Raw genomic sequence first — 24,926 nt, forward strand, 5'->3', positions numbered from 1 at the left:
CATATATCCAAAGGAATTATGTCTAACTCAACCTCATCTACAAATGCTGACCCAAAAGAAAACTTGAGTTTGCACTGTCTAGTCACTTGTAGTTGTGCTTTATCATTCAACCATCCTAATGGGTATGGTTTCTTGTGAGGTGTAGTTGCTAATCCCAATTTCTTTACAATTGCTTCAGAAATTAGATTTACTTGTGAGCCACTGTCAAACAAAGTATCAATCTTTTGATTTTTGGAAATAACTCGAATATGGAAAAGCTCATGTCTTTTTCTCTCATTTTCTTCATCAATAACAGATTGAGCAGAATTACTAGTAGATGCTTCAGAATTCTTACCTTTTATACCTGTGGCTGCTATAGTTGTTTCATCTCTTGAGTCTGACCCCAAATCTTTCTGAATAGCTGCAACAATTTTCTTCTTCTTGCCCTCGGACTTCTTGGGTCTTAGCTCTGGATGCAGAATCCAAAAATGCTCATCATCATGCCCATCCTTTTTACAGTGAGTGCATGAGGCTTTGCTTTTCTGTGCAGTGTTAGCCTTCTTTGCTTTCCACTTTTGCTTTCTTTTCTCTTTGCTCTTGCTTACAGTGGGTTGGGATGGTCCCCCAACTTTTGGATTTCCTTTCTTTCCTCTAGCTTCTAGATGAGTAGCTTGTACAGATATCTCATCTATACTAGTGGGATTAAACATGAGGATGGTAGTCCTCATGTAGCTGTGTAGACCACCAGTGTACTTCAAAAGAGTTTCTAGTGAGTCTAATGAGATACCCAACATCAATGCTCTCTTTTTGAATTCTTGAGTATACCCTTGCACATTTTGCCCTTTCAACTGTCGAAGAGTTTGCCAACTCATCATGGCTTGTTGCATGTAGGCCAATGGATAGAACTATTTTTTGATTGCAGCAACAAATTCACTCTAGACAGAGATGGTCTTATCATGTCTTTTCATATCAACTTGGGTTCTACTTTCCCACCAAACCAAGGCAGTGCCTCCTAGGCGTAGGCTTGCCAGCTGAATCTTACTCTTGTCTGAGTCTATGTTTTGTACCTTGCAATACACATCAATTTGTCTAATCCAATAGTCCAACTTCTTAGCATTTAGCTCTCCATCATATATAGGCAAATCAAATTTAACATCCAGCTTAATCAAAGATGCTTTCTTATTATGCATAGGGCTATTAGGAGGTATGAGAAAGTTTTCCTCTTTCCCCTTTCCTTTGAAGTGGTCATGGACGTGAAACTCATCTTCTTCTTTATCTTGTTTAAAGCCTAATGAATCCTCAACCTTATGCTTTTTAAAGTCCCTATACATTTCTTCTACGATAGACTTTATAGCTAGGAAACTTTCTATGAATTGAGGGTCTGGCCCTACAGAACCTTCCTCTGACATTGTCTTCCAAGGATAGACTCTCCCAATTTCAGGATTAGTTTCCACCAACTCTCCTTCTCCTAATTTGAGCTTTGATCTAGTGAGCATTCACAACTAAACCAACACAAGCTTGTCTAACCTTATAGGCTACAACCTAGAGCTCTGAAACCACTTGATTTGATATTCACCCTGTGGGTGACGTCAGTTAAAGATTTATTAAACAAAGGTATTACAGACTCATGTGCTCGTGTGTGTGTCCATGTTATTTAAGTAATGGATCGATCAGATTGCCAATACACAGACAATTAAATGGAAAGACAACAGAAAAATACAGTAAGCAAATACAATAACACAAGAATTTAATAAGGAGTTCACCCTATCCTCCAGGGATACGTCTCTGGTCCAGCTTTCAATGGTGGCCTTGTTTTATTGTGTCTTTAAGCAGAAAATTACAATGTAGGGACTCAATGTGAGTTCTCCTGAAGCAGGTTTGCTTGGCAGGGTGGTTCTTGGATTTCCCAAGCCAATGGAGTGCACAAACTCTGTTTGCCTACTAGCTCTGTGACCTTCTGGTCTACAGTGGAAAGAGCCCAATGTGGTGCTCAGTTCGGACAGATCCTCATTGGGATGGCTTGAATCTCTCAAGCTCTCTGGTGCTCAATGCTGCCTTTGGTCAGCTCGGCCCTCTGTCTTCTTCTGCTTTGCTTTACTGCCTTTTTTTCTGTTTTCTGTCTCTCTGTGTTTAGTCCTCCTCTTGGGGTTCACTCTGACTGACTCACCTGACTATGTATTTTGTCTATGTTCATGGCTTTTAGGCCATTCGTTCCAAGACTGTTCGGTTCCTCTGCCGCCTCTGTCGATTCACCTTCTGCAGCTGCGCTTGGAGTTCCCTGTTCGACGTCATCATCAGTGCTCAGGGAGTGGCCACATGTCCTCCTCTAAACGACGCCAGCCTGCTTCGTCGGTTCGTTTCTTCAGTTACGTCGTGGATGAAGTCTTTCTCCATCATGGCGGTCAAACGGACTTCAAATCCTTCTAAATCGCGACTCATTTTTTCGTCGATTTCGCTTCCCCCATCGGGCGCGATCTGAGCCGTTCGATCTAGGTCCCCCAGATCCAACGCTATACGCACGTTTCGCGTGGTTGACTTGCTCGACTGTTAGCGCGCTATCAACGACGGTTTTCTCTCACCTCCGCTTGCCACGCGTCGATTGTTGAATGGGATCGCTCCAATTTCTCCAACACTGCTTACCGTTTGAGGGCACCCCGATCAATACCGCCGGTTTCCAGAGCGCAGGTCCCACCTTTGTCCTTTAGCGCTTTTCACTTTTTGCCCGCGGTTCTCCAGCTCCCCATGCGTTCGAGTGCTCGGGTTTCCTCCATTTTGGCCCTGTTTTCCCATCAAAAATCACCTCATTTTCCCGATTCGGGGCTCCCAGGGGCTACTTTGACCTCCCGCGCAGTCTCCACGAGCCTCGGTCAACCCGCTTTGACCGAGGTCCTCGTTGTTCCACGTTGGCTGCCATTGCCACTGGTTCAGGGTGTTTTTGATCGCTGTTTTGGAATTCTTAGATATTTGTCCTGACCTGATATAGTCATGGTTTTGTGACAGTTCTTTTATGGATCCAATTCGGATTAGATGGCTTGAGTTTTGATTTGTCTGCAAAGAATACTGCTCCATCAACATTGTCAGTAAATTCTTCAAAAAAATCTCTTCTAAAAGTCGTGTGGCAAGTTGCTCCTGAATCAAACAACCAATCATTTTTCCAAAAAGCGAGTGAAGCATTAAATAAGTCTTCATTTACTCCAATATTACAATGTGCCACAACATAGTGAGCGGACTCAGGTGCTTTACCTTTCTCTTTGTCATTAGTTTTACCTTTGGGTTGATTTCTTTCCTGCTCAATTCTGTCCCAAGGCAACTTGCATGTGGATGCATCATGTGATCCATCTCTATTCCAACGTATGCAATGCAAATTTGACATTTTTCCTTGAGAGTGTCTGCCCCCCCTGCCTCTGAAATTTCTTCTTCCTCTTTTTCTTCGACCACCTCTTCCTCTGGAAGAATCTTGAGCAAGATTCTTCTCTCTATGTGCAAGCCAAACAGCTTCTTCAGAAGAGTGAGGAGATGTCTTCTTTCCAAAAGCTTTCTCTCTTTCAACAAATTTATTCACAAGGGAGTCAAAAGTAATTTATTTGAGGTTTCCATTTGCTTGCAATGACTCAAGATAATTTGAGTAAGTGGGATAAAGTGTCTTGACAAAAGCTATTAGAGGAATGTCTAGTTCAACATTAGTGGCTTTGATATCATGCATAATAGGTTTTACTTCTGATGCAAAAACAAGAGGATCATCATTTTGTAATTCAAGGCTAAACAATTTAATCATGAGTTGAACAACTTCAAGTGCAGAGTGTGAGTCATAGAGTTCCTTCAGTTTTTGTAAGGCTTCGAAAACATTTGAAAATGGCGAAATATGGCGACTCACCTCTTCATTTACTGATGCTGCAATCAAGGCATAAGCCTTGCTGTTCTTATTTTCCCAAATGGCGAATTCCTTGTCTGAGGTAGGCTTTTCTGGTTCTTTGTCTCCTTTTCCAACACACTCTTTTCCATAGCTCATTAAAAATGAGAGTGTGTTTGATCTTCCGCGACCATTTTGGATAGTTCTCCTTCCCGGTGAGAACCACTCCCACAATAGATATTAATGAATGCATTTTAAAATTTGTGTACTGTAAAAAAAATGCTTTTGGTAATATACTATAAAAAAAAATTATACTTCTGGTGGCAAACTCTGTTTAACTTTGAAAAAAAATAATGAAGGATAATATATCAGAGTTATTAACTGGGGGAGGGGTTATGTGGTGGAGGGAGTATTCAACGTATGGGGGAGGTATTACCATGGGAGGAGTAGTGTGATGCCGGTGGTATGTCTACAGGGGATGAATATAGTCAATGCAGTATGTAATGCAGTATATTGTGGGAGTGTTAAAAGGGCCGCAATGTTCCAAACAAATTGGAGCAGGACCAACAACGCAGTTCTCCAGCAAGGGAATTGCGATTCTGCTCCAGTGTAAGATGGGGCGACACTCTACCTTCTCTGAACAAGCCCTTGGGCATTAGAAACACACAATTATCACTGTAAATGGCTGAGTCCTTTAGGCCATCGCCATATTGTCAGTCCTCGTTTTTGGTCCAATTTTGCTTAAGAAAACACACTTAATTTCTATATTTTCCATCCATTTGCCATCACATACACCCCATTTTGATGTATTTATGCATATTCAGGTATATAAATTTAGTTTTGCAATTTTTAGATGTTTTTATGAAAATTGAATTTTAAGTGCATTTTTGGACAGAATAAGAAATTCCCGTAATGGCTTCATGGATGTCATATTTGCAGGACACTTGGGCACGAGCTGAACACATTTCTAGAAAGCTTGGGAACTAGGATTGAACTAACTCCTATTGGTTTGGTCAAACCAAGCTTAAACAGACCCGGTCAAAGCTGGTCAAACAGGACCAGTCATTCAGGAAATCCCTAGGAAATAGGGCAGTTTTATGATTTCATGGGATTTTCCATATTTTTAGTGATAGGATGGATGAGTTCGACTTGGATAGATGGGATATGGATAGATATAGTTGTTAGAGACATTTTAGATCAGTTTGTTTCATAATTTTCTATTTAAGCCAAAACATTGAAGGCTTATGATATGTAGAATTTGTATAATTTTATATTGAGACTTCTGAATACTTTGAGTTAATTTGAGGAACCTGTTCTACTTTCATTTTGCTGTTCAATGGTGTGGATGATTGACTGAGTTTGCAGTAGTTGATAATCTCTTCAAGTGTGCAAGGCAAGGGTGGAGGGCCCCCACTCCAAGCTAAACTCACTTCATGGTTAATCTAGCTTGATTTTTATAAACTAATTTTGCTTCAGATTTGTTTATTTGATTTGATGTATGATGATTTATGTTTGCTAATGAATCTTAGTTTATTTATCATTTTTATATGAAAGGACAACTCAGTGTTCAAGTTGAACTCTCCTTCTATTGGATTAATGAATAAAAACTAAAATACATTTTTCTTGCTTTCAAGTGATTTTCTGAATTTCTTATTTTCTAACAATGACATTATGATGAATGAATTTGTGATGAAGAACAACAAGGACCTCCTTAGTTAAGAGCCTCTTTCATTATTTATTTATGTATCTTAAGCTATTGTCAATTAGTGGTTTTTGATTTCTATTCATGAAGTGATATTTTAGAAGAAGGACAAACTGGTTCTCTTAAGTTAGGAGCCACTTCATCTCACACATATTACCTAAGTGAATTAGAAATTATTTAATTAGATTTATATTTATAATATGTATTTCCTCAATTTTTTATATTTCATCTTGTAATCTTGACTACATTTGATATCCATATATTTTGGACATGTTTCTAAGTTCTACAAACCTGGATTGATAATGAAATACTTGTGTTAATTTATTCAATAAATTAGCCCAACATTTTAGTGCCATTGCCGGGGAAGCATTCATCAACATAGTCAATTAGAAGATAAAAACAAAATCTAAAAAAATATAAAAAGAAAACAAACAAAAATAATAAAAATTTAGATATGTTATGTTTCTTTATGCCTAGAAATAGAGATCATAAAGGTAGATTTATTAAACAAAACTCCCCATCCGTAGACATCAAGACTAACTACAACAGTTGCTGGTAAACCAACTCTATAGGAATTAGAAGAAAAACAAAGATCAGGACAAAGATTGACTTCAATTGAACAACAAACCTTGTTAGCCTTGGAAGTAAAAAGGAAACAAACCCCAAAAGCAACATCAACAGCAGAAAAACGGAAGGAAACAAGGAAAATTGTTAAACAAATAGATCAGCCCATTCTTGAGCCAATAGAACAACCTATTTTCAAAAACAAACAACAACTTGAATCTCAAGTTGCTATAATAGTTGAAACTATGACAGAAGAAGGGCAAAGATCCACTATCCTCACTCCAGAACAAAGACTTCAATATGAAAAACAACAGAGAGAATGGAGAAGACAAAGAGAGGAAGAGGCAAAAAGAGAAGCTGATAGAAAGAGAGAAGAAGAAAGGAAAACAGAGTATGATAACAAAAGACTAAATGATAATGAACAAGAAAATATTGATGATCAGGAAGCTACTTTTGGCTTTCCAATATTAGATACAAGTGCAATATTAGGAGAAGAAGTGAAAATGAAAAACATTCCACCTTTTGTATTGCCTAACTTTTATGGAATGTCAACAAAAGATCCTGACTCATTTATGTTTGAATTCGATATCTTGTGTAGAACTTATGGATACACAGATGACACACACAAGCTTCGCCTCTTTCCTGCTACTTTAAAAGCAACAGCATTAAAATGGTTCATGGGTTTAGGAGAACGTACAATCACTTCTTGGGATGACATGAAGAAAATATTTCTTAAAAAGTATCAAGCCTATTGTAGGCCTAGGGACTCAAAAGAGGATGTTTTTAGAATGACACAACAAGAAGATGAAAGTTTAGAAGAATATTTGGAAAGATTTTCTTACAATCTTCAAAAATCTAAACAACACTCTCTGAACTCTGATACCATCCGCACAATCTTTCTAAAAGGTATAAGAGATGAATATCTTGACATTTTGAATGTAATGGGCAGGGGTGATATTTCAAACTTGTCATTTCACAAAATTTCAGATCTATGTCAAAAATATTCGAGAGGAAGATAAAAAACTGGAAGGAGAGATATTAGTTCAAAAGCTTCAAAATCAGCAGCAGAAGGGTAACAAGAGCAGAGGTAGGGAGCTTGCTGGAAAACTTCAAAACTGATCTTCTAAGTACATTAGGGACACAAGTAGATGTTTTAAAAGCTAACAAAAAGAAAGAAGAACAAGAACAAATCTTAGCAATCTTTTGTCCCAAATGTAGGAAGAAACACCCATTAAGAGAATGTCCTTTGGATAGTATTAAGGGATGTGGCCTTTGTACATAAAACCATTCAACAGAAGACTGTGTAAATTTGAAAGAATTGCAAATGAATCCAATAGAAGAAGTACAAGGGGCAGATGGCCTTTACTATGTGGCACCAAGAAGACCTTGGCAGCCAAGGATTCCTCAGCAATTCCCTCAACAAAACTATTAGTATCCTCCTCAAAGTTCTTGGAATACCCCAATACTATGGCAAGCTTGGCCTCCACAACAATATCAAAAACAACCTGCACAAGGTTGGAGAGGATATAGTTATGGAAACAGCCACCTCAACAAATGCATCCTCAACAATACCAACATCAATACTAGCAACAATATCAACAACCATTTCCATACCAATAGTTTCAACAGTATCCACAATCCATGCCATTTCCACAACAAAATCCTGCACCATTACTAACTCAACCACAACAGCTTCAGTTGCCTTTGAACCAGCCTAGACCAACTCAACTACCAGCTCAGCCAGTAGCAAATTCGAGTAACAAAATGGATAAACCTACATACAATGTGGAAGAAGCAACATATTTTCCAACATACTCCATTCTTCCCATAAATGATGTCCATTTAAGGTCTGGGAAAGTATTGCATAAAAATTCTCCTCCGATCATAGAAGAACCAGCTGAACAAGGAGAACAACCTGAAACATCACATTCAGAAAATCAAAGTCAGAAAGGAAAAATTGTAATAACTCAAACACCACCCTATCCAGAGAGGTTAGTAGAGAAGAACATTCAAATGTCTCTTCCTGAATTTGATATTTTGGATGAATTGAAAAATGCTTATGTCAAAATTCCTTTGTTACAGGCAATAAAAGAAATTCCAATTTATGCTAAAACAATAAAGGAGTTATGCATCAAGAAAACTGGTAAAAAGAAAAAGGATCCTACTACAATCCAAGTCATTGGAAAACTAGCTAGCCTCATGTCTACAAAGACAACAGTTGAAAAATATATTGACCCTGGTATCCCTATGGTTACTATTTCAATTAATAAATTTTCAGTTCCAAACACTTTAATAGATTTGGGAGCAACTATAAACGTTATGACTATAGAGACCATGAAACATTTAAACTTAAACAATATTAGATCTACTACTACAGGCTACTATAGGATATTTATTGATAATTTCAGTAAAATAGCTTTGCCTCTATTCAAGTTACCTGCAAAAGATGTTGAATTCCAATGGACAAGTCATTGTCAAAATGCATTCCAAATATTGAAAGAAAAGCTATCAATTGCCCCCATTCTTCGATGACCAAATTGGTTTTTGCCATTTCATATCTCCACGGATGCATATGATACAACGATGGGTGCATCACTTGGACAGAATGAAAACTAGTTCAATTATGCTATATATTTCACAAGTAAAAACTTAACACTAGCAGAATTGAACTACACCATTATAGAAAAAGAGATGTTAGCTGTAGTACATATAATAAACAAATTCAGGCATTACATAGCAAGCTATGAAGTATTCATTCACATAGACCATTCAACTATCAGATACTTAATGAATAAAGCAATCACAAATGGCAGAATTGCAAGATGGCTATTGTTAATGCAGAAATTTAACATTACAATTCAAGATCGACTAGGGAAAGACAATCAAATAGCTGATTTTCTTTCAAGGCTTCATATACCGGGTGATATGAATCCTATTTTAGATAATTTTCTAGATGAACATCTATTTGCAATAACTACCAAAACACCATGGTTTGCAGATATAGAAAATTATTTATTGTCTGGAAAATTACCATCCCACTTCACAAAGAAACATAAAAGAAATATAATTAGAGAAAGTGCTAGATATAGCTGGATTAATGGTGATCTCTTTTATACTAGTTCTGATATGATAATAAGAAAACGTGTTAGAGAAGATGAAATCTTAGAAATTTTGAAAGCATGTCATAACGAACCCTGTGGTGGTCATTTTGCAGACAAGCGAACAATTTACAAGGTGCTGAAACTTGGCTACTACTGGCCAACGATCTTCAAGGATTCCAAAGATTATGTCAAAAGGTGTGACAGTTGCCAAAGAGTAGGAAGGCCAATAACATCAGATGAAATGCCACTTAAGCCACAAGTACTCATAGAGTCATTTGAGCAATGGGCTCTAGACTTTGTGGGACCAATAAATCCACCTTCAAATGGGAAGAGGTACATCTTGGTATGTACTGACTATGTTACCAAGTGGGTTGAGGCAAAGGTGGTAGCAAGAGCAACAAAAGACACAGTGGTCACATTCCTCTTCGAGGAAATCTTTGTCAGATTTGGAGTACCGAGAACCAATGTTTTAAAACTCCGACTTCGACTTCGACTCGACCGAGGGTCAACTCCGATTCCGACTCCGACTTGGTATCAACTCGGCCGGCTCGATTTCAATGACTCTGTCATTGTAAAAAATACATTAAATATTTATTTTTTATAAAAACACATAATTTTAAAGATTTTTATTCATGTTTCCAAACACACAGCATTAGAATATAGATAGAAGACAACATATGATCAAAGTAGGCTCATGAATATATCCATTATATCAAAATGGCACCCAGTGCACTGTCCAATACATACACGATGATGATATAGAGATCAAAACAAAAACACATAACCAAGGAGGCTATAAATGGCCTCTACAACAAAAGTTTGTGACGAGTACTATTGGCTACTGCTAGAGTTGCCAACATCATCTGGCTTAGTGTTACTTGGGAGCGGGAGCGAAAGTGGGGAGCGAGAGCGAAAACGGGAGCGGGAGCGACATTTTCATAAGCTCCTGGTTTGGGAGCGAATCCCAAAGGAGTTCGACAACTAATTTCACTAACATCAAGGTACATAGAGGGATTGATGCTCTTGATTAAATACGAGTTCCATACCCTAATACATGACAAAATTCAATGGAAACATTGCAATCCTCCAATCCTGAAATCCTGAAAAATTGATAAGTCTACTGGATTTTGAATGAAATCTAGAATTCTACTTTTTCCATATGAAATCCAATGAGGCCGGAACCACTCTCAAACATCTTGAGTCATTTCATGGTAATGTTAAAAATTTAAGTAAAAGGATGAAAATGAAGATTAAGGAGAATGTCACTTTTACTAAGAATTTAACATTACCATGAAATTTGAATTGCATATCAATACTAAGAGAGGGGAATGGACCCCAAATAGCATTTAACTAATTTAGAAAACACTTTGGAGTCCCCAACACTCAGCGAACAATTAATTTTTTTTTAAAAATTATGAAAAATCGCATTTTTTGGGGCTATAGGCCGTATGCATTGACTCGGCCGAGTTATTGCAGAATCGGCCGGGTTGACCGAGTCATGACTGACTGACTCGGCCTCCCGTTCCGTTTTTTCTGCCGGGTCACAAAAAATCCCAACGACTCGGATCAACTCGGCCGTTTCGGATTCGATTCGGTCATTTTTTAAAACATTGATTGTAACTGACCAAGGCACACAGTTCACTTCCAAATTTGTTTGTGATTTTATGAAAAAGTACAAGATCAAACATAGAAAATCAACTCCGTACCATCCTCAAGCAAACAGACAAGTAGAGTCAACAAACAAAGTCCTGGAGAATATCATGACGAAGACCGTACAAATGAATAGAAAGGACTGGTAAGAGAAATTGAGAGATGCACTATGGGCATACAGGATAACATGGAAGAACACAATTGGGTTCAGTCCATATCAGTTAGTGTATGGAAAAGAAGTCCTATTACCCATAGAATTTCAAATACACACATTCAAGTTAGCAACAAAGTTGGGAATGGAATTATCTGAAGCACAACAACAACGAGTAATGGAATTGAATCAATTGGATGAAATAAGACAACAAGCAGTGGAGCACACATCTCTTGTGCAACAACAAAGGATAAAATGGCATGATCGATTCATCAAGAACAAAACATTCAATAAAGGAGACTGGGCATTATTGTTTGACTCCAAATTTAAAGATTTCAAGGCAAAGTTTACAACTCATTGGTTGGGGCCATATGAGATAGAAGAGATCTTTGATAATGGAGCTGTCAAAATAAAAACAATTGATCAAGCATCTATTTCATTTGTAGTTAATGGACATAGGCTTAAAGTCTACAATAAGCCTATAAATAAAGAAGATTTTATGAAACAAATTTCAATAGATACTGATATGGAAATAATGGAACAACATAGCAATATGCCTTCCATTATTCCAGAAGAATAAAATAAATAAATAATAATAATAAGTTTGCTTGTGAAAACCTAAGCAATTGGCATAAAGCAAACTTGAATTCATGGAGGAAAACCAACTAGTTTGGCCAATATGAATTTTCAATCTCGTTTTACTCTTACTATAGTTTGATTTTGCAGAATTAACCCTCCAAAACAACACAAGACTTGAGGACAAGTCTTCACATAAACAAGGGGGAAGTTGTAAAAGGAACTCAGTTTGAGCAGCTGAAAGTTTGAGCAACTGAATTGAAGAAGGAACTTGAATTGCATGAAAGAAGGGACCTGAAACATCATTAAAAATATTGTGCAGAAGGGACCTGAAATGTTAGAAGAAACATGTATTATATGACAAATGCTACATACAAAAATACGTGTCAGAAGGGACTTGAATCATCAAGTACAAATTGCAGAGGGGACCTGAACAACAACAACATTCAAAGATCCTGAATCAATGATGGATGCAAAAACATGAAGCAGGAATAAGTCTACATTGCAATCTATCCTAGAAGAGCCATCAAAGTCATTGACCAGAAGACATCATCAAATACTTTATGGGAGTAAAGTACAGTGAGTAAAAATTTTTGCTCTTGAAATTTCAATTTTTCTTTAAATTTTTCTAGAGATTGTTAAGATTAATTTAATACCTGACATGCATATTTTACCTACATTTCACTACCTTCATTACTCTACTCATTATATTCATTTCCATATCCATTATCCTACCCATTTAATTATCATTCCATATACCATATTTCATTTCATACTCCAAATACCACATATTCATTTCATATTCCATATACACATCATATTAACCCTAGGCATTTTCTTAAAGCAAATGGATTAGAAATAGAGGGCCCAATAGTCAAGCCCTAGACCTACAAAACCATACCAAAAGTTAGTATCATAAAATCTAATTTTAAATATGATCCTAGCATGGTCATTTTAAAATTAAATTACAAGCATTGAAAAACACATATTATGAAATGATATAAGGCATAATAAATCGAAATAATGAATTTCGATAAGACATAATCAAAGCGCATAATACAAATTGATATAATGGAGTGTAAGGTTACGATAATACAATGAAATGCCAAGACAAATGATGTGATGACATGCACATAATGCAATGAAACAAACATTATGAAATAGTAGTATGATGTGTTTCGGTGGCATAATGCGTTGGGAATGGACATGAAATGTAGCTATGATGAAGTTCAATGGGCACGAGGCGATGCAAATGAGACCGTGATGCATTTCAATGGGCATGGCAATCAAACTATAATGCATTCTGAATAGGTATGAGTTCCGGTGGACAAACAAAGGTATGGCGGTATGAGTATATGGTGACATAAGTAGACAACATACATGTGTTAATGGTAATGAGCAAAGCCGAAACGTTGAGGTATACATCGTGGGTAAGTACGCAAGACTAAGCCACGAGGGCATCGCAGTCTGAGGTTGAAGCATGCGGAAATAGTCAAATGAATTTGTAAACTTTGTGAGCCTCCGCATTCAACCAAACAAACACTGTGAGCCTCCACATTCAACCAAACAAACTCTGTGCGCTTCCGCCATTCTCAAACCCATAGACCTTTGCAAAACCGCCTTTTCTCCACCATCATAGCCATTTGTAGGCTCAGGGAGGAAGTTGAATGTCGTGCAAGCTATTGGCACACATTCAAATGTCCAGTGAAGAATGAATTGACAGAGAAAACGCAGGAACGGAGGAAATCAAACCGAGAAAAGGGAAGCATGAAATATAGCAGTGGAGGATTGGAGAGATAAGAAGAGCAAGCAGAGTTGACTGAGGGTTAAGCCAAGAGATCTGGCAGTTGTGTAAGAGCAAGCGAAGTTGACTGAGAGTTAGTGCAGGAGATCTCGTGAAGCAAGAAGGTAAGAGCAAAACCCGATTTGTTTTCATAAATGCAACGGATATTTCGATGAGTAAATCTCGAGATTTTTGATGAGAACACCAGTTTAACTCCAAGTTATAAGTTAGTGCTTCTACCACCGTTTAAGATTTGTCACTGCTGTCGTTCATTTAGACTCTGCCACCAATAAATACATAAGGTTTTTGAGTGGAGTTTAACAGTAGAAAACGTTATGAAACACAGGGAGATAAGGCCACGACTTAGAGGGAATCACAACATTTCACCACAAGCAGGTAAATCAAATCAGATCTTCTATGTTTAACCACGAAATCGCCGAGTCTTGGTTGATGAAACAGAGTGTTGTATAATAAAAAACAGTGAACTAGTTGTTGTTTGATTGCACAAACAATGAGCTCAAAAACTACTTCAGTTAGTCATACAATGAATTTGTTAAATATAGGAAAAGAGTCATAAACGAAAATCGAAAGGCAGGAGGAACTATGGCATGATTTTTATTTTTAATTTTATTTTTATCTTTTATTTTTCAATAAACAGAGTTTCGATTTTCGATTTCTTTTCCTATAAACAATGAATATAATGAATGGTATGTATGAAAAGATCATTTCATTTACATGTACATAGTAGGGATTTTGATGAAACGGAATAGAACAGAGAACAGTTTGTGCATCAGAGAACAAGAAAAACATAAGCAGGATGTTTTTTTTTATGATTTTCATCTACAAAAAGTAATGTTCTGAAAGAACAATGACTCATTTTTGTAGCAAAACAGAGATTAAACAAGCCTGAATTCATTGTTTTTAAAGAGTATCAGAGAGGAGGTAAGCTCTATTACTACAATGTATAAATGAATCAAGAAGATCTGTATGCATGAATGATTTTTATTTTTATTTTGAAAATGAGATTGATGACGATAGTGGGATATATCAATTGGTTTTCAGAAAACATGGCTACAAGAATAGAACCAAAATTCCAGATTGAGCAGTGGGAGAAAGAAACAGTAGAGAAACTTTATCAGGCTAGACTTATAGGTTTTCTTTAGAAGTTTAATGGGCACAATGAAAGTATAACCAGGGAGTTTATAAACAACTATGCCCAAGACCAAACTATGGTAGGAAACTTAGCCATTCCATTGACTCCAGAATACATCTCTCAGGCATTAGATCTACCATTAATAGGAGAACACTATCATAAAGGTCTACACTTCAAAGAGAAAGCATGGACTTTCTTCTTAGAGAAGAACAAGAAAGGAACCTTTGATAGAACCAAAGGCATACTCAGGGAATGGTTCAATGAGCCTTGGGGAGAATTAGTTTTAATCATTCAAAAGTTTTTCACATGTGATAGAGGCCATAGTGTGGCACATCTTTACCATGTCAGACTGCTCCAACACATCAAAGGAGAAGTAAAAATTAACTTGCCATATTTCTTCTCCAGGAATCTGATCAAGATGATAGAGTCAGTGAAAAATGAAACTAAACCAAAAGAAGCTCAAATTTATCATCAAGGACTTATAAAAATTCTTGTAGAATATCAAGTGAGAGCTAAGGGTATAGTCTGGAAAGAATTTTTAGTCCAAAATCAGCATGAAGAACAGGCCATAGAAGAGCAGTACAAAATAGTTCAGGAAACCAAAGGCATAATGAATTCACCACTCTATCCAAGAACTAGATCTAAGAAGCAACACAATACTGTCATGATTGAGAAGGAGGCATCCTTCATATCCACTCCTAGGAGGCATAGGAGAAAGAGCCCAACAAAGACAAGTAACAAAGACCCTGAAGTACAGATTGTAGAGACATTTTCTACAGAGAAACAAGTAGAAGACATAATTGAAAGATTGGAAAAAGAAGCATAGGAAAAAGACTCATACTTTGATAATGTAGAGGCCACATCATTTGCCAAGGATACATAGGAATTAGAAAAAGAGTTGCAACTGAGCAAGATAAAAGAATTGACAGATCAATTAGAGATAAACAAGATCTTAGAGAAACACTTGAAGAAAGAGAACAAAGCATATAAGAAAAATAATGCAAAGTTGGTTAGGGAGAATGAAAAACTAAATGAGGAGGTAGGAAAATTGAAAAGAAAGAATGATCTTCTTTGCAAACAGGCTTTCAAGTGGCTCAAAGATAAAAACATGTGGAAAAACAAGTATGAGAAACAGAAGGTCAAAGCTACCATTTACAAGGAAGAACAGTACAAGGGGATAGATTGTCTACTAGAAGCAACACAACAGGAAGCATCAAGATCAGGCATAGGGTTTACAGCAGAGGTCAGAAGATCCAAGAGGAGGAAACAAGCATGAGGACATGCTTGTGAATCAACAAGGGGGAGATGTTGGCCCTCGTTTTTGGTCCAATTTTGCTTAAGAAAACACACTTAATTTCTATATTTTCCATCCATTTGCCATCACATACACCCCATTTTGATGTATTTATGCATATTCAGGTATATAAATTTAGTTTTGCAATTTTTAGATGTTTTTATGAAAATTGAATTTTAAGTGCATTTTTGGACAGAATCAGAAATTCCCGTAATGGCTTCATGGATGTCATATTTGTAGGACACTTGGGCACGAGTTGAACATATTTCTAGAAAGCTTGGGAACTAGGATTGAACTAACTCCTATTGGTTCGGTCAAACCAAGCTTAAACAGGCCCGATCAACGTTGGTCAAACAGGACCAGTCATTCAGGAAATCCCTAGGAAATAGGGCAGTTTTATGGTTTCATGAGATTTTCCATATTTTCAATGATAAGATGGATGAGTTCGACTTGGATAGATGGGATATGGATAGATATAGTTGTTAGAGACATTTTAGATCAATTTGTTTTATAATTTTCTATTTAAGCCAAAACATTGAAGGCTTATGATATGTAGAATTTGTATAATTTTATATTGAGACTTCTGAATACTTTGAGTTAATTTGAGGAACCTGTTCTACCTTCATTTTGCTGTTCAATGGTGTGGATGATTGACTGAGTTTGCAGTAGCTGATAATCTCTTCAAGTGTGCAAGGCAAGGGTGGAAGGATCCCACTCCAAGCTAAGTACACTTCATGGGTAATCTAGCTTGATTTTCATAAACTAGTTTTTCTTCAGATTTGTTTATTTGATTTGATGTATGATGATTTATGTTTGTTGATGAATCTTGGTTTATTTATCATCTTTATATGAAGGGACAACCTAGTGTTCAAGTTGAACCCTCCTTCTATTAGATTAATGAATAAAAACTAAAATTCATCTTTCTTGCTTTCAAGTGATTTTCTGTATTTCTAATTTTCTAACAATGACATTAAGATGAATGAATTTGTGATGAAGAACAACAAGGACCTCTTTAGTTAGGAGCCTTTTTCATTATTTATTTATGCATCTTACGCTGTTGTCAATTAGTGGTTTTTGATTTCTATTCATGAAGTAATATTTTAGAAGGACAAAACTGGTTCTCCTAAGTTAGCAGCCACTTCATCTCACACATATTACCTAAATGAATTAGAAATTACTTAATTAGATTTATATTTATAATCTGTATTTCCTCAATACTTTATATTTAATCTTGTAACCTTGACTACATCTGATATCCATACATTTTGGACATGCTTCTAAGTTCTACAAATCTAGATTGATAATGAAATACTTGTGTTAATTTATTCAATAAATTAGCCCAACACATACAAGAACGAAGAAGAGCTTCAAGACATTATCGTAGCTTACTAGAGAAGCATGTGAGCCGCAATTCAGGCATCGGCCCACGTCAGACAGCAACACTTGACGAAGCGGTAGTGTTTGTGCAGAGGCGGTGGTAAGCGGGCGGTATGGTGCTCAACGCTGTCTGGAATATTTTTAAAATGCATATGACAACGTAATATGGGGCGGAGTTATCATAGTAAAATGAAATATAAAAAAATTGAGAGTGGGAGCGGGAGCGGATTGGTATGGGCAGCGTGTGAAGCCGAGTATGACACTCACAACAAAGGGTGCGAATGTTTTATAAACCACTGCGTAGCACAATTACAATATACAACACCTTATCACAGTTGCGATAACACAACCAGGAAACAACCACACCATAGCACCTTCGGCTTCAATGCACCAACCATAGCACACCATTCGACGCAACAAAAAATTACCTCAATGTAGCGAATCGACTCTTCAAGAGTAGAATAAAATGCATAGAAGATGATGGCAAAGAGATGAGCAGATATGACAGACTGCAAAAAATGGCAGAAGGGAGTTACAAGGCAGAGAGGGAAGCCAAAAATGGCGCTGGCTCTAATACCATGTCAGACTAGGAGGTAACTCCTCAAATGGAATCTGTTTATTCATTTAGATTGCTCATAGTTATATACATGAGGGAGTGACTCTTGGGTTTCATTTCCCGACGACTCTTCCTTTTCCATTATTTATTATTTACATTATTTACAACTGTTCACCCAATCCCCATGATTAGGTGTCAACAACAACCATTCATTAGAGACTAAGATCATGTAAGCATCTAAGTGGACCAAACTTGTATGTTAAGGGCCTATTAATACTTCAAACTTGGATCACCTTCAAATATCTAACTAGACGAGGTCTTGTAAAGGTGTTCCCTACCTTGATAAAGGTGGTTAATGATCAACCCTATTAGTTGCTTGCAACCCTTAAGGGTAGGTGGCATTTCCAAGGTCAACCCCTCAATCAATAGGTGTTGGTGTAAATCAATGGCAATGGAGGGGAAAAAGGCTTCATCCCTAGTGCCATGGTCATCGGGACTAGTTGATGGGTAGTTCGCATCTTGAGTATATGGATGTAATGTAGGGAGCAATCTTGGAGGCATGAGTTACCGTGATTAGATTGCTTTTTCCACCCCTCTTGTGCGCCTTTTACTTTTTCATAATAATGCCTTTTATTTTGGGTGCATAGCCCAAGGGTTAGAGCTTGCTCTTTATGATGTAGCTTTTAATTTACCCCTTAAGATGAGGCGATTTATTACTCATTCAAGTTGGGCATGCGAGGGTTCCTTTTTATATAATGGAGCATCAAGTGCTTAGGAACTAGCCGATGGCCAATGAGGAGGGTAGAACTCATGCTGGGCTTTTGCCCACACGCTATTTTATGTCCTGACCATCTTTTGCATTTTGATTTTCTTCTTTTTCTTTCATTGTGGCCATATTATACTTTTCCATTCTTTCAACCACATCAACCTCTAGGGCTATGTTTCCCAACGCTTCTCAAGGATGTGGATAAGTGTGTTCCTAATCGCAATGAACCAATGACAACTTAGACTTGAATAATGGAGGTGGTACATAAGTGGCTTGTAATGTGGCATGGAAAGTGTCAATTATGGTCTAGGGGAAAATGAGCACACTACCACAATTGAGGTTTTTCCAAGTAGTGCCCTACTATAACCCTAAGGCCTTAAGAGAGGCCCTAGTGGACTAAGGCTAAAGATTAGCTCCCCTGGTAAGGTGAGAGAACAAATTTACAATCAAGATCGGTCAATCTTCCAAATCACCCCTTTATCCATACTAAATGCCCAAAACAAACAAATGTAAGCACCCGATTGCAAAATGATCAAAGTACTTTTTTAATCGCTCCCACCTTCATTTAAAAGGAAATACCAAATGGCGAGAGGTATGTGGCTATTGTAGATGGCGAAGGCACATGGCATATCATCATCAAGAAGTAGCTATCAGGGGCTGCTAGCTAGCTAACCAATGTAGGAGAAAAGTTTTCTCCTATGGGTTACCTATTTTAGTGGGTAACAGGATGGATTAGGGTTTGTTGAAGTTTTCATTGTAAATATTTCTATGATTTGTAACACAGTTAATGACTAGAAGAAAAATTGCATTGGAAAAAATATGATTTAGAAAAATAAACCCCCTAGGTGTGTAAAGAGTTAATAAAGCTTGAAAATGACACTCCTTTTGCTCATTTCCACTTGCTATTTGAATGTATAGGAGAGAGAAGAGTGTTCCAATGTGCTTCAAGTTCTAAGTTGATCTTTGTTTTTTTTTTCCCAAGGATAATCTTATGCAAAAACTAAAGGGATGTTTTCCCGTAGTAGTGGATGGCATTGCCAGAATTCCATGCACCCCCAGTCTGGTCTATGTGTGGCAGTTTCACACAACAGAAAACATAAGCACACTAAAATGCCTAACTTTAAAAACTTTTGCATAGCAGGATATACCAACAATTAGTTCAATGCATAGTACACAAGATTTAATGCCCAAAGTTGTTTTCTTATTAGTCCATTAACAACAAAATCAGGGCTCCTGTGTCAGGGAAAGTGGCCCTTTACAACCCTGTACCAGGGAAAGTGGCCCTTTACAGCTCTGTACCATGCCAAAATACAACACTCTTGTACAAGTTACCTAGGCCGAGGCCGAGTCCATTTAGCTTTCATCTGCCTTGACAAGTGAATGTCCTTTGCCATCAAAATCTACAGCCATCTATTGTAGCACATTGGGCACTCCTTGCCCACCTTCTACTGCTCAACCAACTCTCTTTAGACTCACAGTGAGCTCAACAATTTCTCTGCCCGCGTGGTAGCCTTGCTGTAATAAATACGAGATCTTGCTGCACCCTTTTATCAACCCTTAATGCTTGTTGTCAGGTCCTTAAACCCTCAGATGCACCTACAGGCCTGTGGCCTGTCTCTTCAGCCCAATGTTATTAGAACCGGACCGGAACCGGTGGAACTAACCGGATTGGCCGTTTTTGGCCCAAAACCGTCCGAACCGGGCATTAGAACCAGAATAGGCCGGTTCGGTACCAAATTGGCCTATTCCATCGAATTGGCCAGTTTAAGACTAGTTTTGTGTAGTTTGTAGTTTGTACCTTCCCAGGTCAACGTAAAAAAATTGCCTTTTTTATTTATTTTTTGATTTTTTGATTTGGTTTGCCCACTTCTAATTCTCCCTAGGCCAACCTAATATTCAAGCCTTAATCTTTCATTTCCATCCTTTTACTTAAATTTTCAACATTACCATGAAATGACTCAAGATGTTTGAGAGTGGTTCCAACCTCATTGGATTTCATATGGAGAAAGTAGAATTTTAGATTTCACTCAAAATCCAACAGACTTAACAATTTTTCAGGATATCAGGATTGCGGGGATTGCAATGTTTCCATTGGATTTTGTCATGTACGAGGTTAAGGAACTAGTATTTAATAAAGAGCACCAATCCCTCTATGTACTTTGATGTTAGTGGCATTGGTTGTCGAACTCCTCTATCATGACTCTACTAAAAATGTACCCATCACTCAAACAAAATCATGACTTGACATGCTATGCTTTATCAATTTTATTTTAATGCTCAAAGGGTTATATTGATGGCAAAGATCCCAATATAGGCAATGATTGCAAACTTGGATTCTAGTCATTCTTCAAAAGAGGATGAGGAGGATAATCAGGATGATGATTTTGTGATGACATTGACAATTAACACTTGTAGGCTGTAGCTGTAGTATTGTAGACTGTAGTATCATACTATCATGTTATTTTGGACTATAAAGGCCTTTTAGAGCCTGCTTCTTGATTTTTTTGGTTCAACGATGTTTTGCTCTATTTTTTATATTGGTTATATGCACTATTGCTATATAAATGAGAAATTTTGCATATTTGTGTATAAATGGTTTGGATTCTTATGGATGCACATGAATATATATGTTTTTATTTAAAATATGAATATTTTATGTGTTCTTGGTAATTTTTTTTCTTCTCTCTGGTTTTTTGCCGGTTCCAATCTGGTTCCTTGTCCACAAGGTTTTTCAGTTTGATCACTGATTCAGTTCTGATAACATTGCTTCAGCCCCTCGGCCTCCTTATTTCAGCCTGCGGCTCCCTTTCCTAGCCCTTGCGGCCTTCTTGTAGTACCCATGGCTTGACCTCAGCCTCCCTTTTCTAGGCCTTGCCCCCCTTGCTCAGACCTCGGTCCTTCTTGTTCTGGCTGCGGCTGGCCTTACCAGGCCTCATTGAGGGTGTGGTCTATCATGTTTAGCCTCACATCCTTCAGATTCTCCACAGCTAGCTCTTCTTTCTTCTCCTGCAGCTCCTTTTGCTGCTTGCGGTTATGTCACATCTAGCCTCTTCCACACAAGAGGAATAGTCCTTGATCTTCTTGTATTTATACTTATCCAAGGGGTGTGAAACCCGAAGGGTTGTGTCTCTTGGCTTTGCTGGCCGACTTGAACTGACTTCTAATTAAATTAAAATATTTCTTGTGCCTTTTAATCATTCTCACATGCCCAACACAAAAGCCATGTGAAAAGTACCTCCTGATGCTATCAAATTCCAATATGCATCTCTATTAAACCTGTTTGTGTAGATTAGTGTGCCTAACCTAGGGGTAGTTGATCTGGGCACCTGTTGGCATGGAACTAGCCAGTTGTTCAGAAACATTGGCAATAACCAGTTGAGCTAACCCTTTGGGCTTAAAACTTGGTGTCCTTGATTTGTTGCAATAAATCTCAAGTTTAATTGAAAAAATTAAATATTTTGCATTTTTTCTTGCTTTCTTTTTGCCAAGTCATTCCAACTTTTTATCAAGTTCAAGTTTTTGACCCCTTCTATTTTATTCCCCAGTCTAATTTTTAAACATTGTTCAATATATTGGAAATAGATTTTACAATAAACTAGATTGGCATCTTCAGTCCTTGTAATCTTTGTAAAGTCTTGCTTTTCAAAGTCTGAAAGTACAAGTATATATAGAGGCACCTGAAATCTATCTCTGATTACATAGCCATTCTCAGAATATCATAGATTTTAAAGCATTGTAAATTGTTAATGTAGATGATGCATTGCATATGATTATATTGAAAGTCATTAGGGAGGTACTTGTCTTATGTTCTAGGGATTAACATCCTTATTATTAATTGAATTCCAGGACGCTTTGAATTGGGCCATAGATCGTGTGGCTAGAATTTCTTTCTTCAGAGAGAAACACAGCAATAGGAAAAGCATAATTTTTTCCAAAGTTGTTACTTGTTTTCCTTTTAAAATTTGAGAGCAAAGTCTCCCAAACATGAGTGTTATATTATAAAGTTTAAACAGAGTGTTTCTTTTCTGTTTGTTCTTTAACCAATGTTTAGCTCATTTATTGCCCCAATCTCATCAAATAATTATTAGAGTTTCAGATGGCTGAGAAGAATGAAACATAATTGCCTTCTCTTAGGTACTGCAACCTATTTATTTGGTATTGAACATGTGTGAATCTCCAAGGTCTGGTGCCTTCAATTGCCAGTGCATTGGTTATTTTTATAGCACATGTATGAGCTGGAGTTGTATCATTTACACACCATATATATGTCGTGCTGAGTTTATCAGGAATGGGATTTGGCCCATACGATGGAGCTAAACTGCAGCAGGAAACTGTATCAATGCGACAAGTTAGACTGTTTTCTGTGTTTGATCCATAATGCCTATATCTATTTGATTCAATTCTGCATTTTGTAGGCCTTTTGGCTGATACATAGAGTAGAGCATATCAGATTTTATATAATGGAAATTGTTTTGACTGCTCATACTTTGGGACATTTCAGTACCTTGGAGACCTTGGCGCTGGTTTTGAAGTCTGTCGAAATGATGAGTTGACAGTGGAAGAAGTAAGAAAGTATGAGCTCTTCAAAACTTGGATTCTGTTAAATGCTGTATGGGATGTTTATGTGCTTCTTTCTAATTCTATCCTGAAGATTAGAGAACATGTGAATGACAAACAAACAAGAAAATATAAGATAGTTACTAAGAAACAAGAAAATATAGTTAGGAGGGGAAAGCAGCTGGAAATTCTTGTATGTAAATAAGAAGGAAAACAAGCTAGGAAGTAAAATGGACCATTACCATTTAAACATGGTGAAAACTAGATAATTATGCAAATAAAATTGTTGAATCTTGAGCTATCTATTCAATGCCAAAGATCATTTGATGATCCATTAACTGATCTCAGGAGGTCAAAATGATGACTGATTGAAATTCTTTACCATGATAACAGGAAAAATCCAAGAGGAATTCTTATTTCACCTGGACCTGGTTAGTATCATATAAACTTGATTGTGAGGAATAAAGAAAGATTTTACACTGAAATGGAAGTATATTTACTGTTTAATGCTATGCGTAAGTTACATCCTTCAAATTATATGACATTCAGTATTTTCTGAAAGCTTGTTGCTGCAGGCACACCGCATGATTCGGGAATTTCATTACAAACTGTTTATGAACTTGGACCTACAATCCCTTTATTTGGAGTTTGCATGGGCCTACAGTGCATTGGCGAAGCATTTGGAGGCAAGTATTAAGCACTCATGTACGGAGGTGCCTTGTTCATTTTAGTAATATAGAAAGAATTGGTGTGCAGTTTCCTGTTTTGTGTCTTATGGAAGGGTAAAATCTGTCATTTCCATTTTAGAATGGATAGATAACTAGAGTGTTACAATCAACATATGTTTGCTTTTGTGTGAATTATAATTGAAGAATGAAAATTACACAGTTTTTTCATCACAGATTTATGCTTAAGCTACACCCAATTCTGTGTCCTTGTTTGTGGATTTCGTTTGTTAGTTGTCAAAAGTAGTCAGATTACCAAACACAGAATCATTGCTTTTGAGATCATAGCACTAAGAGAGTCAAAATAGAGTTTTGTTGCACTGTATCTGTCGCTAATATGTGAAGGCTACTTCACTTCGAGTTTATTTTGCAGGAAAAATTGTTCGTTCTCCTTTTGGAGTCATGCATGGAAAAAGTTCATTGATACATTATGATGAGAAAGGAGAAGGGGGCATATTTGTAGGACTTCCCAGGTAAGGATCTATATTTCTGTTTTGTTTGTTATCTGTCAAGAACAAATTAAGATTATGCTTCTCCCCAGAATGGACGAGATACAATTCCCAAGTTCAATATTTAAACAACCATAGAAACCGAGATAGCATTTCCCAAGTAAGGTTCTAGATTCCTGTTTTCTTTGCTATCTATCAAGAACAAATTAAAATTATGCTTCTCCCCACAATGGACGAGTTACAATTCCCAAGTTCAATTTTTAAACAACCATAGAAAACCAAGATCACTTAAAATATAGCAATCTGTGCAGTCCTCGAAAACAATGTTGCAAACATCGGCATCGGGATAAAATCGCAAGGGTCTTGAAAACCAAAAAATCGAGAAAATATTGGTAAAAATCAGCAAACATTGGCAAAATTAAGCTACCACCAAAATATTGGTAAAAATCGGCAAACATCGGCTAGGCCAAAAAATCACGATAAAATCCAGATGTTTGCAACACTGCTCGAAAGTTACTTGTCAAGGGCATTTTGAGTTCTTGCATTTTTGATGCTTTTATTATTGCTGTAGCTCAAAATTATTCTTTCTTGTGTATCAATTGTTGAACAAAAGATAGAGCAAAACTTGTCTTTGTATGGCTGAAATGCGAATAATGTTTTTTTCTTTAGGCTATAGCAGTTTAATGATGAACA

General features: G+C 37.1%; 1 protein-coding gene across 1 annotated transcript in view; it reads left to right on the plus strand.

The window, feature by feature from the left end:
- LOC149246672 (anthranilate synthase beta subunit 2, chloroplastic-like) overlaps window positions 1-24,926 on the plus strand; it is a 165,277-nt gene that overhangs the window by 38,994 nt on the left and 101,357 nt on the right. Inside the window, exons 3-6 of the mRNA XM_089457994.1 lie at window positions 23,004-23,074; window positions 23,453-23,490; window positions 23,635-23,745; window positions 24,158-24,257. Coding sequence (XP_089314120.1) covers window positions 23,004-23,074; window positions 23,453-23,490; window positions 23,635-23,745; window positions 24,158-24,257 — 320 coding nt within the window. The remainder of the gene's footprint in view (window positions 1-23,003; window positions 23,075-23,452; window positions 23,491-23,634; window positions 23,746-24,157; window positions 24,258-24,926) is intronic.

The sequence above is a fragment of the Pinus tabuliformis genome, chromosome 7 (genome assembly GCF_031772625.1).
Source record: "Pinus tabuliformis cultivar Carrire ecotype Pingquan chromosome 7, CPIR1, whole genome shotgun sequence".
Taxonomy (NCBI): Eukaryota; Viridiplantae; Streptophyta; class Pinopsida; order Pinales; family Pinaceae; genus Pinus; species Pinus tabuliformis.